The sequence below is a fragment of the Rhinichthys klamathensis genome, unplaced genomic scaffold, assembly GCF_029890125.1.
Source record: "Rhinichthys klamathensis goyatoka isolate OS25496 unplaced genomic scaffold, OSU_Roscu_1.1 h1tg000090l_1, whole genome shotgun sequence".
Taxonomy (NCBI): domain Eukaryota; kingdom Metazoa; phylum Chordata; class Actinopteri; order Cypriniformes; family Leuciscidae; genus Rhinichthys; species Rhinichthys klamathensis.
Window position 1 is genome coordinate 4,727,314 of NW_026606629.1, and position 19,205 is coordinate 4,746,518.

General features: G+C 36.7%; 1 protein-coding gene across 1 annotated transcript in view; it reads left to right on the forward strand.

The window, feature by feature from the left end:
- cntnap5a (contactin associated protein family member 5a) overlaps positions 1-19,205 on the forward strand; it is a 102,272-nt gene that overhangs the window by 76,532 nt on the left and 6,535 nt on the right. Inside the window, exons 11-19 of the mRNA XM_056251918.1 lie at positions 3,318-3,424; positions 3,856-3,975; positions 8,803-9,003; positions 11,903-12,059; positions 13,016-13,143; positions 13,344-13,514; positions 16,527-16,745; positions 16,907-17,146; positions 18,669-18,893. Of these exons, the coding sequence (XP_056107893.1) occupies positions 3,318-3,424; positions 3,856-3,975; positions 8,803-9,003; positions 11,903-12,059; positions 13,016-13,143; positions 13,344-13,514; positions 16,527-16,745; positions 16,907-17,146; positions 18,669-18,893 (1,568 nt within the window). The remainder of the gene's footprint in view (positions 1-3,317; positions 3,425-3,855; positions 3,976-8,802; positions 9,004-11,902; positions 12,060-13,015; positions 13,144-13,343; positions 13,515-16,526; positions 16,746-16,906; positions 17,147-18,668; positions 18,894-19,205) is intronic.

Sequence of the window (19,205 nt, forward strand, 5' to 3'; positions counted from 1 at the left end):
CTCGGAACGAGGTCTTTGATTGGAACATGTTATGGTCCTACGCCTTCCACAGACATTGTAAATACATATAAATACATTTAGACCACTTAACTTAGTGATTGCTATCAGGATGTGAAGAGACTTTCAACCAGCATAACACCTATACCCTGCCTTTAACCAGATCACCGTACTAGCTTTAATTCAGTCTCTCAGTATGTTTTAATTTGGCGGCAGGGACATGTCCCTCTGGCTTGTCTGTACAGTGGGATTTTATTAATAGTGAACTTGTATGAACATGACAAGACCCCTCCATCAGTGGCAAGTCTAAATCATTCATGAGCAGCTGTCATAGTCTGAGGGGCTCCGCTGTGAGCTATGTGACAGTTTTTGTGAGCCTGCCAGAGGGCGAATGCTCCCGGCTGCTAGACTGAACCGTTCCTCCGTCTCTGTCTCTGTCCCTGTCGGTATGCAGCCTCAGACTGTCTCTGATAATCATGTGCCAAAATAGCTGACCCCATGCAACGCTTTGCCCTCTTTGGGGTTTTGGATATTGTCAAAGAGAGCTTCTCCATGGAGACAAATTTGTTTAGTTTTTTTCCCTTTTGTGAAGCACTTACATTTTTCGAACTTAATGAAGCCTCAGTGGAAGACATCCATTTCTTTATTTTAATGATGTAGTCCTATTTTGTCTAAAGGTGGTGACACATGGGAAGCTGATTCAGGGTGAGATATCTGCAAATGAGCAAACTAACTAAAAGTGGCAATGTTGTAACTTAATTCTGTTTTGATTATACAGTAAATCATAATAAAGTATAGTTAATATATAATACATATTTATAAAAGAAATTTCCCCCTACCTAATACCTTGGGGTATTGATTTTGCTAGTAACGTGAAGTTTAGTTCAGGGGTTTTCAAACTGAACTCACGAGTAATTTTAATTACTTTATTCTATTGACAGCATTTTCTAAAGTTAATCTTGACTGTTAATTTAATATATTTAATAACTAAATGTGTTAAATACTATAGAAATATCCGTCCATTGTCAAAACTGCTTGTCATGTAAGGTCCTGGGGATGCTGGAGCCTATTAAAGGATTTTTTTTTTTGTTGTTGTTGTTTTAACAATTATCACGAAATATATTTTTTTCACATAGTTTAAATAGTACTCTATACTAGTACTGATTTTAGTAAGTAATTTTATGCATGAAAGTACACTAAAAATCTTACCGACCACAAACTTTGAATGGTAAAGGTTTTTGAAATGTTCAGGGTGCATTTATTTGATCAAACATACAGTAAAAACATTAATATTGTGAAATATTACTATTTAAAATAAATGTTATTTAATCCTGTAATGGCAAAGCTGAATTTTCAGCAGCCATTTCTCCAGTTTTCATTTATTATCACAGTTCATAACGGTTGTGCTGCTTTCAAAAGAACAACATTTTCATTCGATTTTATTGTAACAATGTCAAAGTTTGTTCTGTCACTTTTGAGCAATTTAATGAATCCTTGATGAATAAAAGTATTAATTTAAAAATGAAATTACCCCAAACTTTTGAATGGTAGTGTGTATATAGCTGCCTTTATATTTGAAGAGAGGGACCGTCGCAAAGGTATGATCATATTTGGGGGTTCTTGGCATCAGTTTGGAAACCTTTAAAATTCCTAAACATTGCTGTGCATGTCTCATTGATAATAAGGTCATTAATTCTCATGTCACAATTATCTTTTAATTCCCATTTTGATGTATGTGTTAGTTCTTTGATTTATGTCTCTATATTACAGTTATTGCTTTATATTGCTAATAATATTAATGCTGTTCTAAATTTTTAATGTCACTGAAGTATTAAAGTGACCGTTATGTGACTTTAATGGGACTTCTATGACCAGTTAAAATCACCAGTGGAGAATGACTGTCCATCATTCATTGAAAACGCACATAGTGTCCTGTTTTTTCCACATCACAAACCTAACAACATATTTTCAGGTCATCGACTTTTACTTTAGACAATGTCCCCTTACTAGCAACCTCTATCGCTAAAATTTCACTGGGCGGTTTATTGCTCCAGAGCAGTTCTGCACGTTGGTTGGCATAATTTTATGGTCCAGCAAATCCCTTTTCAAAGCATGACTAGAAATAGCACTGAGGTAATGAAATCATCACCTGAAACAGTATCCAGCCTGCAGTTGACTCTCCCTTTAGTGGTTAATGGCTGTTTGAATGGCGGTATTGCACGTGGAGGCCTCGTAAAGTGGGCTCTTCAGGGACCAGACGTGCAAACTGAGCTCTGTGAAATAATATATGCAGGCCTAAAAGGCTGGTAATTGTGAAAGTTAAGCAGACAAATTAATGCGCTATTAATCAACACATCTCCTGAAAGCATATCAATTTTTTTGCATGTCTCTGTGTTAGTTTATCGAAAGCCATTGCATTAAAACAACAGCCAGGAAGAAATCAAGGGCTCATGTAGCACTGTTATTGAGGAAAACAGAAGGGATGAAATGAGCTGAAATTGACCTAATCAAATCCTAACATTTTTATTTTGTAAATTACTGTTCATCTACAGTATATTTTATATAGTCTATGCTGGGTTAAGATGACATTTATTGGTATCCAATATTACACTGAATGCTTCTATTGAGTAAGCTTTTAGCTTTTGTTTAGTTTTTTGCTCTCTCATTTGTAAAAGGTTTCCTTTGTTACAGATTATAAACCTCGATATTACACTGAATGCTTCTATTGAGTAAACTTTTAGCTTTTGTTTAGTTTTTTGCTCTCTCATTTGTAAAAGGTTTCCTTTTTTACAGATTATAAACCTCGGTGCTTTTCATTGAAAAGCAAATAAATTCTTGAAAAGGAATTTAATTTTCTCCAGTCAAGCGACAATCACATCAGCCCTGTCTCTGATACTCTCCTCACACAAATCAAAATATTAATGTTACCCTCTCTAAATTAGATCCAGCTGCACTTGATATTAAATATTCTGTCAAACGCCCAACTATTCTGTTGATTTAACAGACTGTTCGATTCCGTCTGAGCGGCGAGGCCACATTAAGGTCTTTTTTAATGCCGGCGACAACTTAATTGTATACTGACATATAATTGATTTTGACTTGAGATGGACATGTAGCAGGTTGTCTGTCGACTGAGGACTTTAATTCGAAATGAGTCTGTTAAAAATAAATGCTGACTGCTTATATTCTTTTTAAATTAAATCTGCATTGTAACCTTTGGTCACACTGGGTTTGTTCTAATTCTTTTCACAGTATATTTGTATTGAACTAAATGTTTGTGTATCTCTTTATACAGTATGTTTCTTCCATTTCCCTGCCAGGTGTCTGTATAATTTCTGTGAGCATGGCAGCCAGTGTTCCCAGACGTGGTCTTCTTTCACCTGTGACTGCACTGGTACAGGATACAGTGGAGCTACATGCCATAACTGTAGGTCTGCACAATGGATTCCTACATTTCAAACACCGATACTGTCTATTTATTATGTGAGATTTAATGTGCACACAACATTTCTTGGAAGTTTTTTTTTACAACACCTTTTTAAACTAAATAGTAACAATTAGTGGGTCACACATCAAAGTTTCCTTTGGGTATTTGAATTAGAGCTTATGCTTTGAAAACATGCACACGATACAGAAACTAACATGACATATATGGACATTATCAAATACATTGTATTTGAAGATCCCTGTTTTTCCTCTAAGTCTGTTTTTAACAGGAATCATCTTTTGATAACATCTGTTAAAAGTACATACATCTAGACAGCACCGTACAGAAGATTCAAACAATGGCCTTGATCTTGTTTATGAAATGTTTCAGGTGCTTTGATGAAATCTTTTATTCTCTGTTTGCGTTCCTAGCCGTCTATGAATCTTCATGTGAACACTACAGGCTTGCAGGAAGCACTTCTGGATATTTCTCTGTAGATCCTGATGGAAGCGGCCCTCTTAATCCCATTCAGGTCTACTGCAATATTACAGGTCAGTTATTCCTGTCCTCACCCCAGCTCAAATGTTATATTTGACAAACCTGTTATATATTTCCCACGTGTTTTACAAGCACTATATACATTAAAAAGAGGGTTTGAAATTAAAGTGCCCCATTAAGGATTTTTGAAAATGACCTTTCATGTAGTGTGTAACATAGCTCTAAGTGAATGAAAACATCCAGCAAAGTTTTAAATCTGAAAGTGCACCATATATAAAGTTATTGTCTTTCAAAAGTAAGAGTCGACTCTCAATGAAATGAATCGTTTTTCAAACGAGTCATAAGCCGTTTTGTTGTGACGTCAAGATGAAACATTAGCATATTGCCCGCCCACTTATTGTGCGTGCAGACACCAGGGAAAGCTTGAACCCTCAGACACTGCAGCTGATTCCTGTGGATACTGGATAGCATCATAGCATCACATGGATAGCATCATGTCGAGAAGACGCTATGCTCTACAAAGTCTTGGGTTCACTGCCCAAGGACGAGCATGTGAAGAATCAGTGGTTAAAATTCATCTTTACCACTAAAGACTTTAGCTGTGTTCCCTTTATTTTACTGACGACTGCTTCTCAAATCTCGGAGTTCAATGCAGGATTCCTAAAACGCTTGCTCTTGAAAGATGGTGTTCAAAATACTTAGTTTTGAGTTTGATATTGTGTAGGTCTCCTGCTAACTGGTTAACTCACATTATTACTGTCTTACTGAAATACTTCTGCTAATCAGTTGTGGGCCACCATTACCTAAAACTGTCTATAATGCAGATTGTCTGTCGTTCTCACTACTTTGAGGAAGATTAAGCATGGAGCAAGATTTGTTTTACCAACGTTTGTTACATCAGTCATTCACGCTAGAGCTCGGCTTATATGCACTGCTATTGATACAGTTTCCACATGTTCAGCGCAATAAATTAGAAACATACTCGGTGAATAAATAAGTAACTTACAAGTAAAATAATCGGTTTGTTGATGGACATGCACTTGTTAATGCTGATGGTGAGGAATTAGTTGCAAAATCTCATAATGTACCTCAAACTGAGTAGTGTATCACTGAGAAACGTCCTGCTCGAGTCGTCCTTGGGATGCAGGTTTGGGTTGAATAACTCTTCCAATCTTTCATCATTTGGGATTGACTCGGATTGATATGGTAAAATCGATGTCATTGTTCGTTACTGTGTTTAGTTTACGGTGTAGGAATCCTCAGGACAACTGACGTTATGGCAATGGGCTTTTTTGTTTTCGACCAATAGAAAACAAAAACCTGTTGTGGTAGACCAATCACAACAGACTGAGCTAATCAGACTGTCTGGCCAATCAGCAGGGCAGCATGCTGAAAGGAGGGATTTAGAGAGATTGATTCATCTGACGAGTCGTTTGAGAATCATTGAAAAATGTGGTGATGTGCAAATGTATAATATTATGAGAAAATGAAACAGTTTTTTGACCTTTGATGCATGTACACCTGTTGTAGGAGACTCCAAAACAACATTAGAAAACTTTAAAATAGCATAACAGGGGCACTTTAACACCTGCCAACCCACGAAATGCAGGTGAAAATTGGGTATACCCCAATTTGGTGGCTTATGATTCATAGATTATTCCCTCGAACCAGGAGTTTCCAACATTAGCATAACAAACTGTAAAGGGTCGCACTCTGGACAAGAAGCATCATGTCTTTAAAACATTGAATTACATTATCAACCGCTTGGGACAAATATTTGTGACTAGGCTGGAAGATTGTGCATTCTTTCAGTATTCTGGCTTGAATAATGCTTCATATGAAATATGATAATATACATTTTCTACAGTTGTTTTTTCAAACACTTAAATTCAAACTCATTGTTGAAGTGAGCTTTCTGTATATTCACTGCTTTAAACTGCTGCCTTGAACTTCAGAAGACAAGTAGCCTACTGAATGACTCGTCCTGTGTGCGTATTGAATGGTTGTCAAGGGAAGAGAGGCTTTAATACACCGTGAATTCAGTTCACTGACTTTTGTGAGGAAACAGCTGCTGATCACTTTATGAATTGACAGCCTGTCAAGGCTAATCTTCAGCGTGTTTGCTATTAAAGATTAATTCTGGAGTGATCTGTATTTGGAAATTACAATAAAAATGCGGTTTTATAAGAGTCACTGAGAATTTTGTTTTTATTTCTATTTTATATTATTTTTATGGGTTCTGCAAACAATGATTGAATGTTGTAAAACTGCAAGCCATTCAAGGATTCAGAATTCCTGTATTTAAATCTAAGCAGTGATTTTGATAATCAGGTTTATTTTCTGATATTTCTGTTTTGTCTAGCTGAAGTTCTGTCTAGCAGAAGTTAGCCAAATTCCCTGCTTATGAAATAAAATAAATACAATTTTAATAACATACAACATAAAATACACCCCAAACTTGATACAGTATAGTATATGTTATCTACTGACATGCAGTTGCTGTTTTACTAAATGCTAAGGGTACGTTTACACGACAACAATGCTTAAAACACATTTAAGTTTTTTTTTTCCTTTAAGTTGTCGTACAGACGACACCATTTTCAAAACGATCCCCATTCACACAGATCCGCAAAAACGACTAAAACACTGCATTCTGCTGCCAGGCCATTAGATGGCGATCAAACGCTATAGATTAATCACATAATGTGCATGACATCAATGTTTTCAGAGATTCGCGTTTTTGGCAACCATTTTGAGACCGTTTTCAAAAACTTCCACTTTGAAACCCATTTTCAAAAGTTTGTGTTTTCAGGCACCCAAAACGCCGTTGTCGTGTAAATGAACGTCCAAAACGCATAAAAAGTTTGACGTTTTGAATTGAAAACTGTGTTTTTTAAACGCCCCTCAATTCAGGATTTGAACTTGTGTTTGACTTGTTTCACTCGTTAGCGACGTTCACGCCACTGTGCCAGCTTGCAACTTATGCCGAGTTCAGACTGCACGATTTTCAAAATAATCGGGTCACTGTTGTGTTCACACTGCACGATGGATCGGCGACAGCGAGGTTTCACACTGCATGACTTTACAAAAGAAAGAATCGCCGACAATTTCTGCCTGGTCTGCAAAGTGCAAACTACGTTTTACAACCAAACAAACGCGAGAAGTGATAAGGAAATAACGGAAGATCACGCGTGCGTGAGACCGGAGTTCTCGCGCGACACTGAATTTGTTATTAAAAATGATAGCCTACAAGAAGATTGCGATCCAAATTGTCTGTGCACTGATTAGCGAAAATGAAAAAAAAAATGAAAAAAAAACAGTTTATGCAGGAAATGGTTGGGAAGACGAGGGGAGCAAGGACTGTGTTTTGCAAAGACAGTTGGGGGTAAATAAATAATTTTGCAAATGACGTCCTGCTGTTGCTGCTGGTCACGCAAATGTTTGTGCTTTGTTTCTGTTTGATATAATTGTAAATATAGGCCTATTCTATTAAAATACTGATATTCTGGTCTATAACTCCTCCCCGAACATCCCGCTGTCCTTTATCTTGCTCTCTCATTTGCTGTCGGTCATCGCCGATGTAGTTTTCAGTCAGAACACATTCACACAGCAGGATTGTGAATCGCCGACAGGTCCAGATACAGCTGCTGGGTACAAGTGAGCTGCTGGGTACAGCAGCTCACTTGTCCCAGATAGCACAAGTCTATTTGATGTTATATTTACATCTGGAAGACGTATTTTTAAGAGTGTTTGCTCATCTGCAAGACGTCTATAGGACGTTTCCTGTCAGATGTCAAATAGACGTTTAGAAGATGTCAGTTTAACATGCATTCTAAATCATTACATCTTAAAGACATCTTCTAAACGTCTATTTGACATCTGACAGGAAACGTCCTATAGACGTCTTGCAGATGAGCAAACACTCTTTAAAAATACGTCTTCCAGATGTAAATATAACATCAAATAGACTTGTGCTATCTTAAAGCATGCCAAATATCTCACGGGCGTCGGCGACTCGTCGGCGATTCTCTCAGATCGCGTCTTTGCTCATTCACACTGCGTGATTGTCACTCGCATGAACGAGCACCGATTTGCCTGTGATTTCGGGCATTTGTCGGCGATTTCTCAAAACCTGTCGGCGAGCCAAAATCGGGGCTAAAATCGTGCAGTCTGAACTCGGCATAAGACATTAACAATAATCTTTTGAATAATTTCTCTGCATCTTTGAGTATTTTATTATTTTTTTTGTTTTATTTTAACTGATTATAATTTGTGTAGGTGTGTGTTTGTATCATGTATTTAAGTATATATGAATATATTGTTTTTATTTATAAACCGAATCATTATTCTGTGATACTTGTACATTTTATATCACTGAAATTTGTTGGAAAGACACTAGGGGCCAGATTTACTAAACGGCAAATTAGCGGGATACAGATGGGAGTGGAAAGGTCTGTGGGTGTTCTACTGACAATGCACTAATTAAAGAGCACAGACACAGCAGCTCATTTCCATTAATCGCCGCCATGTCAAGCGCAAAATGGGTTTTAATCATTTTTCAGCGTTAAATAATGGCGGATATTCCAGTAAGTTGACTACCGCAAATCTTAGTAAATCACATTGCATGATTTTTTAAATACTCTCCTCCCATACATTTTAAAAGGGAAACTCCTACAAATTCATACGGTTATACTCCAAAAATGACTGTCCACACCTTTTCATTGCAAATTTTTCACTGCATTTAAATCCTAGTTTTTTTTAACGCCAGAAGACAGTTTGTGCTGGCACAACATATTAGTAAATTTGGCTCTATATCTCCTATTTTTTTTTTATTATATATATATAAAAAAAAAACTAATTTGTTTTGTCAAATTTTGCAGGGAACAAAGTGTGGACGGTGGTTCGTCACAACAGCTCGAATGCAGTCAGAGTACGAGGCTCTACACAGCAGAAGCCACATGTCGAATGGTTCAATTATAGCGCCTCATCTGAACAGCTGAAGGCCCTGATGTCTCTGTCAGAACACTGTGAGCAGAGAGTCGCCTACCACTGCAGAAGGTCACGGCTCTTTAACCCCTGGGGTAAGTGCTGGTTTTAGTCTCTCAGGCCCTGTTTATACCTGACATTAAGATGCGTTTTGGTCGATCGGACCACAAGTAGGCCTACTGTAGATGAGGGAGACACATTCCCGTTTTAATCTGTCTCTTTTGTCCACTTTCAACCACTTCTGTCCTGATTTCTTCAAGGTGAGGGTCTATGGGCGGGTAAATATGAATAAGATCTTTCAATCTAATGGACAAAATAAGCTCGTGCAATTTACATATGAACGTGTGCGGAGTTGACGGAAAAACATACAGAGAGCATCAGCTTTCGTTTCTGCTCTGACAGCCGCAAGACAACACCGAACGCGGTAAATGTGAGTTAGAAATCAGTAATAGTGAGAGAACGTTGTGCTTGGTACATTTTCGTCTTTAAACCAAACTTTGATCTTCAACCAACAAAGTTTAAATACCGCCTGGCTAGCGCGCTTCCCATAATGTTCATGCGTTAGGTCAGTAGGCGGAGAGTAGGCGTTCTTTTGTGGCTGTTCAAACACATTCGATCACATGTGCCTCTACACTATGAAAGCAATCCGGTCGAATGCGGTTTCGACTACCTCTGGAAGTGGTCGAAAGCTCAAAGTTTTAGACCCCGTTTACGCATGTATTTAGCGTCGTCCACTTGTGATCCGATCGGCCAAAACGCATCTTAATACGAGGTGTAAACAGGGCCTCAGTGTTTCAGAATGCATCAATGTTGTTGAAAGAACAATCAGTGCTAGATTTAATAGATTGATTTTGTCAGTTACTTTAGCTGGAGCTAATAGTAAAAAGGTTTCTTTCCTCTCTTTATTCTTTCTGAATTATGATGTAACATGAATCAAAAGTAGACATGCCACTCTTGAAGAGAATTTTCATGAATACATTTTGGTCTGTCAAAGCATCATGAGAAAATAAGTGCATGACTAGATAATATTGGCATGCAAAAATATTATGCTTCATTAGCATCTCACCAAACGTATGTGAGAAAGGTCATAATGGTAATCCAGTGTCTGCAGGAAGGAAGAGAGAGATTTTGAAAAGCTGTTATTTCAGTTTGTGCAGCTCTTGAATGGAGTCATGTGCAGTTTTCTCTCTGTCCCTCTCTTGCTATTAAAAGTGTGATATCTTAGTTGCAAGTCAGCTAAATAGGCAAATGCCCTGTTCACGTATTTACTGTGTCGGGGGTAATGCATTACTAAATATAAAGTAACACAAGTTACGTAATCATATTTCTTTTTTCAAGTAACTAGTAAAGTAACACATTACTTTTAGATTTACAACAAAATAACTGAGTTAATTTTTCAAATAAGTAACGCAAGTTACTTTGTTTTCCCATTTATTGACTGACAGCTCTCCAGTCCCCATGAGAGAAATCGGGAGTAAGTGCAGAGGCATTTGGTTCGCTGTGTAAACATTGGCTATTGTAGTTCTAGACTAGACTAAACTTTTACTTTTAAAATTAACTTTCCCCAGCACTTCTTATTTATATATGTGAAGAATAAAAAAACACTTTAAATTAAACTGAAATGGATAATTAAATGAGTTGAACATTGTGTAAATATTTCTTAACGGATACAAAAAAGATTGAATTTTTAAGATGTTAATAGAGTTATGTTGGAAGAATTATTATTATTATTAGTAGGCCTATATTTCATGATGAAAATGCTCTGTTTGATTGATATCTAAATTACATATAGCAGTAAAAGACTAATATTAATGTTAAAGGCTTAAAAATACAATACTTGTTTTCTATCATATTTGTTTAAAAGAATTTCAAATATTTATTTTGAGGGTTGTTGTCTTGACAAAGTTTTTCATTTAATTTTATTGGAGTGGGTTAATTATCATGGTGTAACGTAATTATCGTGGCATAATATCGTGGGAGTGTTTCTCACTCACATTCAGGAGGCAGGTCTCAATAGATTTGATCAAATGCTGAAATGTACAAGAGAAATTCCAAATGTAGTTTTATTTAAGTTACAGATGTCTTGTAGTTCATAAGCTAGCAGAGAATGAAATAATATCCATATATTTATTTTCAGTCTGGCAGTCATCCCAGTCTGAAACCATAATTATTGCCCAGATTAAATTCCACTTGGCGTTAATATGCAGTGCAGACCAAAGATTTATTGAAAGTCATTATTATAGTACCACACCTTATCACAAGTGTTCTGATTTAGTGTGCTAAATTAAAATGTCAGTTTAAAGATCTGTCAGTTCTTCCAAGTCTATACTTGAGAGTGCAAATTCTTCTTTTTGACACAAATCAAGGGTATCATATTCCCCAGTCACTGTTATCAAGTAATTATTGTCACTTTTACTGCCACCTTTCCTTTCAGTTTTAACAAATTTGTTTCCATTTTAATTTCTGCACGTGTTCAAAATGGACCACAGTAGGAAAGATCATACATAATTGTTTTGGGGGGGGTTTTGGCTTATTTTTTTTATTTGCTTATTGAAATTTTACCTTAACATATTTGATACATCACTACCTATGTCAATAAAATGTATAACACAATTAAGTCATGTGATGTTACATTTATAATGCCTAGGCTGCATAGGCTAGTTTGTTGTAAGTGGAGTAACAGTAAGTAAAAAGCATTATAATGTCAATGTGTGAATTGGTCAATTGAATATGAAATTATGTCTCTATACCCCACATTATTATTTAACACGCTAAAAAAAAGTTTTGTTTTGTCCTTGTGTTTTAATATTTGTGCCTATTACCGAAAATATGCATGAAACAGTCTATTATTTACTAACAGAGGACTGAATTGTACAGGTCTTAAATGAAAACAATAATTTCGTTGTGCATTAATTCAATATCGAGGTTACTTTTTTTTTAGCCTTACATTTATACAGGTTCTCCATTACTTGAATAAGTCTGGTGTTGTTGCAGATGGCACCCCTCTGTCCTGGTGGGTGGACCGCAGAGGAGAGAAGAGGACCTACTGGGGTGGATACCAGCCAGGGGTGCAGCAGTGCTCCTGCGGTCTGGAAGAGAACTGTGTCGACATGAACTACTTTTGCAACTGTGATGCAGACAGAGTGTCATGGTAACAAGGCAAATGCAACTCATTATGTCTGTTAGATTACAGAGATGATGGACCTTACTTTTACTAACACTGGGTCTCATTCACTGATAATTGCGCACAAGTTGCGTAATTATCTGCACAGACAAAGCTCAAAACCTGATGAAAAACAGTAAACACCTTTTATATAAGCCTAGACTACTTTTATTTCGAATTTATGCCAGATCCGTTTTTTGTTGTTGTTTTTTTACTCTGAAATAAGACTTATTTTAGGGTCACTAATTTATTAAATGTATTATTTATTATATAAATATACTATATTTTGTTTAAACTATAGTAAAACAGTAATATTGGGAATTTTTTATTTTAAAATCTTATTTATGTGATGCAAAGCTGAATTTTCAGCATCATTACTCCAGTCTTCAGTGCCACATGATCCTTCAGAAATCATTCTAATGTACTGATTTGATTCTCAATAAACATTTTTCTTTTATTATCTCATTTGAAAACAGTTGTACTGATAAATATTTTTGACACTGTTACATTTTTTTCAGGATTCTCTGATGACTAGAAGATTCAAAAGAACAGCATTTATTTAAAATATATTTTTGTATACATTCTTTACTGACACATTTGATCAATTTAATGCATCCTTAATTTCTCTCAAAAAATAAAATCTTACCTACCCCAAAATTTGAACAGTAGTGTATATCTAATATATCCATGATTCAGTTTAGTTTATTCTAAAATGCATCATAAATATAGAGTAAATTGATGATTTTTGCATGATTTCTGCATTAAAAGTTTTACACACAAGTATGTTCATAGGCTACCGTATGAAGGATAAGTGAATGCAAACCATTGTCTATTTGTGTGCAGTCTTTTTTTTTCTTTTCTTTTTTCTAAATGCTGTCTTTTTTGACTTGTTGCCTTATACATCTATTGATAGGACTGTTTTGAATGTGTGCTTTTGTTTACAGGGAGAATGACACTGGTGTCCTCTCATATAAGGAGCACTTGCCAGTGAAGGAGATTGTGATTGGCGATACTTACAGACTAGGCTCTGAAGCCATGTATGTCGTAGGACCCCTGCAGTGCTCTGGTGACAGTACGTGAACTGAAGTGATCTGTTGTTGTCAAACATGACAGGGTTTGATGTTTGAAAAAGAATAAGAGGACAAGCAAAAGAAAGAAAAGAAAATGAAAAAATACGACAGATAGCAGATAATTATATGTATAAAAGTAAAAGGTAAAGGTCCAGACTATCAAATACTGTATATGACACATATCTTTCTTCCTTCCTGTTAGAGTCCCTGTGGAATGCTGTATCTTTTTATCAAGCGGCTTCAAGTCTGCAGTTCCCAGCTCTTCAGGCAGAGCTTTCCCTCGATGTCTCCTTCTACTTCAAGACTGCTTCCCCCTCCGGGGTCTTCCTGGAAAACATGGGCATTCAAGACTTTATCAGGGTTGAGCTGAGCTGTGAGTCCGATTATCATACATCTTTAAGACTGTAGAAATGTCATATTAAGGTTTCTGTTTTAGAAATCTAATTGCACAAATAATTTAAAGGGGTCATGAACCGCATTATTTGATTATTTTATAATGTTTCCTTGGGTGCACTTATAATGTTAGTATGATTTTTAAATAAAAAAAGTCATAATTTAGAAATAAAAGGCATTTTTCCTACCCTGATTTTAGCCTTTGATTTGAACGCTCTGTTTGGCGTGTCTGTCACTGAGACTTCAGTGTAAACGCCCACTGCTGTGATTGGCTAACATCTGTGTTAGTACATGTGGAACTTTCAAACTTTAGGCACATTTGTACTATTACAGCTCTCAAGGAACTAATCAAGAAAAGTGTTGATTTATAGCATTATATTTAGATCTATAGCATTATATTTAGTTCATGGCATGAAAGGTTTGCAGTGATGAGCATGTAGCTGATCACAGATATGTTGAGCGCATGAATGCAGTGATCTCGTCTTTGCAAGTCGATTTCTGCACACTAACGAATGCTTTTATCATAACTAAGTGCAAACACGATGTAAATAAAAGATTTGTTGAATGTAACGGGAGTTTTGGCGAGAGTCCAGAACTCAGTCACTGATAAACTCGCGCTGTTTGATAGAACGCTCCCGTTACAATCGCTGGAGCTGTCATTGATCTTTTTCAATATATTATTTAATCAGTTTAAATAACATATTATTTTCATCCTACTAAGAGAAACAATGTGAAGTTGATCGTTTAGTCACTGGTTTTACTGACACAAACAGCAAGAAGCGATTTTGAGACAAAGAACATCTGACTGTACTGTACATGTATCAGAAATCACTGATCAGGCATTAGAATTAACTCGGTTACTTACATGTTGTGGCATTACTTTCGAGTCCATATCATAAATGTCTGTTTGAAAAGCCTATGCCACAATTGCGAGTGATTTACCAAAGAATACACAGTGAAATGTACCGAATAAAAATAAATAATGCTCAACTGAGACATTCACATTATTGAAAGTAAATTACCTCCTAAAGGATCCTAATGCTAGGAATGTGGTTTTTATTTTTAGTCCAGTGATCCCCTGATCGCGCTTCCCTCCTCGTCATCTCACTAACACGAAAGTTGATCTTCTGCAAAGGCGGTCTTTCACCCACCTGTGACGTCATAAATAGGCACATTTCAAAACTAGTCGTTCTCTTGGCTTGGTTTCAATAAAAGCTGTTGTTTTTGGACTAACAAGGAAGTTTTCAGTTCTGAAACTTACAGGATTTTCTTATAGTATGATGACCTCATACATGTCAAAAGAAAATCAATTCAATTCGCCTTTGGCTAAGCCACACCCTAGAATGTAGATTGACCAATCAGCGCAGCCAAGAACGAGCTCCCACAGTGGTCCGACACTTTTTCACAGCGCTCCATTGCCTTTAACACAGGCGTCTCATATTTTTGGTCTCGGCAGGCTATTACCGTCGTAGTTTTATCAAAAATATGGTTAAACGTTGTGCCTGGGGCATTTGTAACACAGATACGCGTTTCTCAGAGAGGTTGGAGGGGGGTGTCCGTTTTTTTTTCCCTTCCCAAAACCGAAGTCAAATCCTGACAAGTGTCGTCTAGCACACGCTGCTAATAAATACAACGTTATACTCGCGTAGTCCGTTTGCGTTGTAATAACGATTATAGAAGTGAATAGAGACCTACCCAGCTTTGCATGAACAGTGTTGCTCCTTGATATTGTTAGTCCCAGCCTCCGTCTCGATTAGTAGGATATGCGGTGGTTCATTTTTTGACTGTGACCGGTATGCTTTTGCCTCTATTTGGATGCCTTGTTGTTCCTTGCATTTCACCTGTATACATGAATATAGCCTTCGAACGTATATTGCAGCCGCTTTTGCCTACTTCTATCGGACACTTTATTTGCTGCTTTATAAAAGTTTGATAAAATTTCAGCAGGAAGAGCTGTCACAGCATAAGCCATGTTGATACCAGAGCCCAGATGAAGTTTGTTTGTCAGACGTAGCAACAGTAACTAAGGGGGGCGGGGCTTAGCCAAAGGCGAATTCATGAGAAATTTATCCCCTTTAATATAACACATAAATATAAAATAGAAGAAATTTAGATTAAAGGGTTAGTTCACCACAAAAATAAAATTCTGTCATCATTTACTCACCCTTGTGTTGTTCCACACCCGTTAGACTTGCATTCATCTTTGGAACACAAATGAAAATATTTTGAAAAAGATCTGAGCAGTTCTGTATACTCTCCATTGACAGCTACACTAACACAACTGACACTTTGACGCTTCAAAAAGTTCATAAAGAGATTGTAAAAGTAATCCATATGAATTGAGTGGTTTAGGACAGCAGCAGGGCCTTGAACTATGATTGGCTGATTGTTAATGGAATGGGTAAAACTTTGAAATAAGTTTACATTTCTTAACATTAGGTATAATGACTATAACAATATAAAAATGTAAATTAAAATTAACACTAATATTTTTATTTAACTTTTTAATTTGAATAAATTAACATTATTTTATGCATTATGGACAAACATGAATGAACAGTTAACAGTAATATCTTTGTAAATTAAAATTAACATGTTAAATGTATTAATATACTGTTATTCAAAGGTTTGAGATTGGTACAATTTTTCAATAAATATTTATACTTATTATTATTTCAAAAGAACAGAATTTGAAATAGAAATCCTGTGTAATATAAAAAATCCTTTCACTTGACACTTTTGATAAATTTAATGCATTTTTGCTTTAAGTGTTAATTAAAATCAAGCTATCCAAGGTCTTCATGATTACTAGAAAGTTATAGGCAGGTCATTGTGATCAAGGTTGGTGCAAAACTCTGCAGGAAAGCGGATCTCCAGGGGCCAGGGTTGAGAATCCCGGCAGATTTTGCTTTATTGTTAGTGGTTTTAGAAGTGTTATTTTTTTTCTACTTGTTCAGACTGCTTTCAAATCCTCATGTTCCTGTGCACCCAGCTCCCTCAGCTGTGACCTTCTCCTTTAATACGGGCGATGGGCCAGTAGTCCTGACCGTCAAATCTCCTGTCCCGCTGAACGACAGGCAGTGGCATTGGGTTCGAGCCGAACGCAATGTGAAAGAGTCCTGCCTGCAGGTCGACCAGCTGCCCCTGCGGATCACAGAAACACCACCTGACGGACACCTTCGCCTTCAGCTTGGAAACCAGCTGTTTGTTGGTAAAACTGACCTTTTGAAAGTGCATTACAGAAAGAAAAGAGTTGTATTCGTTTGTTACTCTTCATTCAGTCCAGTAGTAGTCATTTCATGCATCTGCATCTGAAAAAAATGTCTGATTAAAATTTTTTTTGTATATATAATTTCCTCTCTCATCTCTCAGGGGGCACAGCCACAAGACAAAGAGGCTTTCTCGGATGTATTCGGGCATTAAACATGAATGGAGTGAATTTTGACATGGAGGAACGGGCCAAAGTGACACCAGGAGTGAGTTCAGGGTGTGCGGGTCACTGCAGCAGCTCAGCTCGGCTCTGCCACAATCGGGGGAAATGCATTGAGAAGAGCAGTGGTTACATGTGCGACTGCACTCACTCCGCTTACGGGGGACCCTCTTGCACAGAAGGTAATATTCCAAATTGAACTAGTGATGTCAATAAATGAAACCTTTCATAACCGTTAAATCAAAACATAGAAAATTACCATTAGCTAGAAGAAAAAAGGAAAGCACTTAAAAAGACTATTCATAATAACTAATAACATGCTTCATTTGATAGAATCTACTTTTTGTTATGACTTGGTGAGTACCAAATAAACAAATCAAATAAATGAAATATGAAATGCATTTCCTTTTTAATAATCAGATGCAATCTAACAATTAAAACCCTGAATTGTTTTTGCAGACAGTCATTATGCAATAATGAATACTTCCAACAGCATAATCTATCTCAGGCATGATGAAACTGCCATGTAATATGAAACATGAATTCATGGATGACTTAGTGACGTCTATGTATTTGCATAATATACTGTAAAAAGTATTGCTCCATATGTCAGTGGGCAAGCGCTGCCAGTCGTTGAATAACTGGGGTCTATCAAAGGTTCTGTGATACTGGATTGAAGAGCTTTGATGTTGCCTGTGTGAGCAATGAAGCACAGAAGTCTTGGAGGCGTATGTGTTGAGTGGGATTTTTGAACATCTTGATGTACAGGATTTGAAACAAAGCTATTTTTTACATAAGTATCCAACAGTTAACAAAAAAAGCTGGCCTTCCATTATAGTACAGAACAACATAGCAATATTGGTTTTATCTTAATCTTGCTAGGTTTGAATTGGCCATTGTTCTTGTGTGGGTGGAATGTTCTAGCTTCTTGTTAATGAAAGTTATGACATACTGGCAGACGTACTTGAAAACATACCTTTTCAGAAATGTAGTTATACAAGGTTATATAATGTAATCTAGGTTGTATAATCTCTGTCAGTAAATAAGAGGGGAAAATACACACATTTGTATTCATGAAGACATCAGAAAGTCAGATGTGCGTTCTTTAGTTGGATCTGATCAAAGGCGCTGAGGACGAGATGAGAAAGTCTGACTGTTCTGTTCTCTTGTCTGATCGCCTGTGTCTAATAGTGCTCGTCACTGATGATGCACATTGTTCAAATACAGACAGAGAAGAAAACATGATTATTAATGCCAAAGTATTTCTTCTGATTCTTGCTGCAATTGTCATTGATTTATGATATATGGAATATTTAATTTTGGAATGTTAAATATGCCTACTTTCTTTCTTTGTTCTTTTTTTCTTTTCCTTCTCTCTCTTTCTTTCTTTTTCTTGTCTGTCTTTTTCTTCTGTCTTTCTTTGTTTTCTTTCTTTCTCTCTCTGTTTGTCTCTGTCAGTCTGTCATCATATTATGGGGGGAAAAAAGAGAGATGTAAATGGCCTTTCATGTTGCGTTTAAAGCTGTACAGCCTCTTTTTTTTACTTTTCAGACAAGGAATTATCAAGCCAACATTCAGAGTTTGTCTTCACATATGTTCTATAGTAACACACCCCCTGTATAATGTGTTTAAACAAAACTTGAAGGAAATCGGGTGTAGTCTGCAGCCAGTGACAATATCCATCTGGTGTTTTTGTGTCCACAGAGGTGTCAATGTCCTTTGAAAGAGGAGCGTCGGTCACCTACATATTTCAGGAGCCATTCTCTGTCATACAGAACAGGTCGACCACAGTGCTGACTGTCCCTTCTCAGTACAGCAAGACCAGAGACAACATGGCACTGAGTTTCCAGACCACTCAGAGTCCTGCCCTGCTGCTCACAGTCAACACTCTCAGCCAACAGTATGTAGCCATCATCTTAGCACGGAACGGTGAGACGGCTGTGCAATCGGTTATCATACATCATATTAGTTTATGAAAGGTTTATATGTCTATAATAGGGATATTGTCGTATTAAATTAATTACTCGCGTCCCCTATTATCTGGGATACTGTACTACGAGATTAAATTTAAAGAAACATAAAAAGTTATAGTTCTCTGATTGTGTTCTTCTCTAATTAGATTAAGGCCACAAGGCTGTTGATTAATCCTGCTGAATTGGTTCTTTAACTGTCAGTTTTACAGCCTTGTAGATCACTGGAAGGTGTACGAATCGTATTAACAGTAAATCACAATTAACTAGC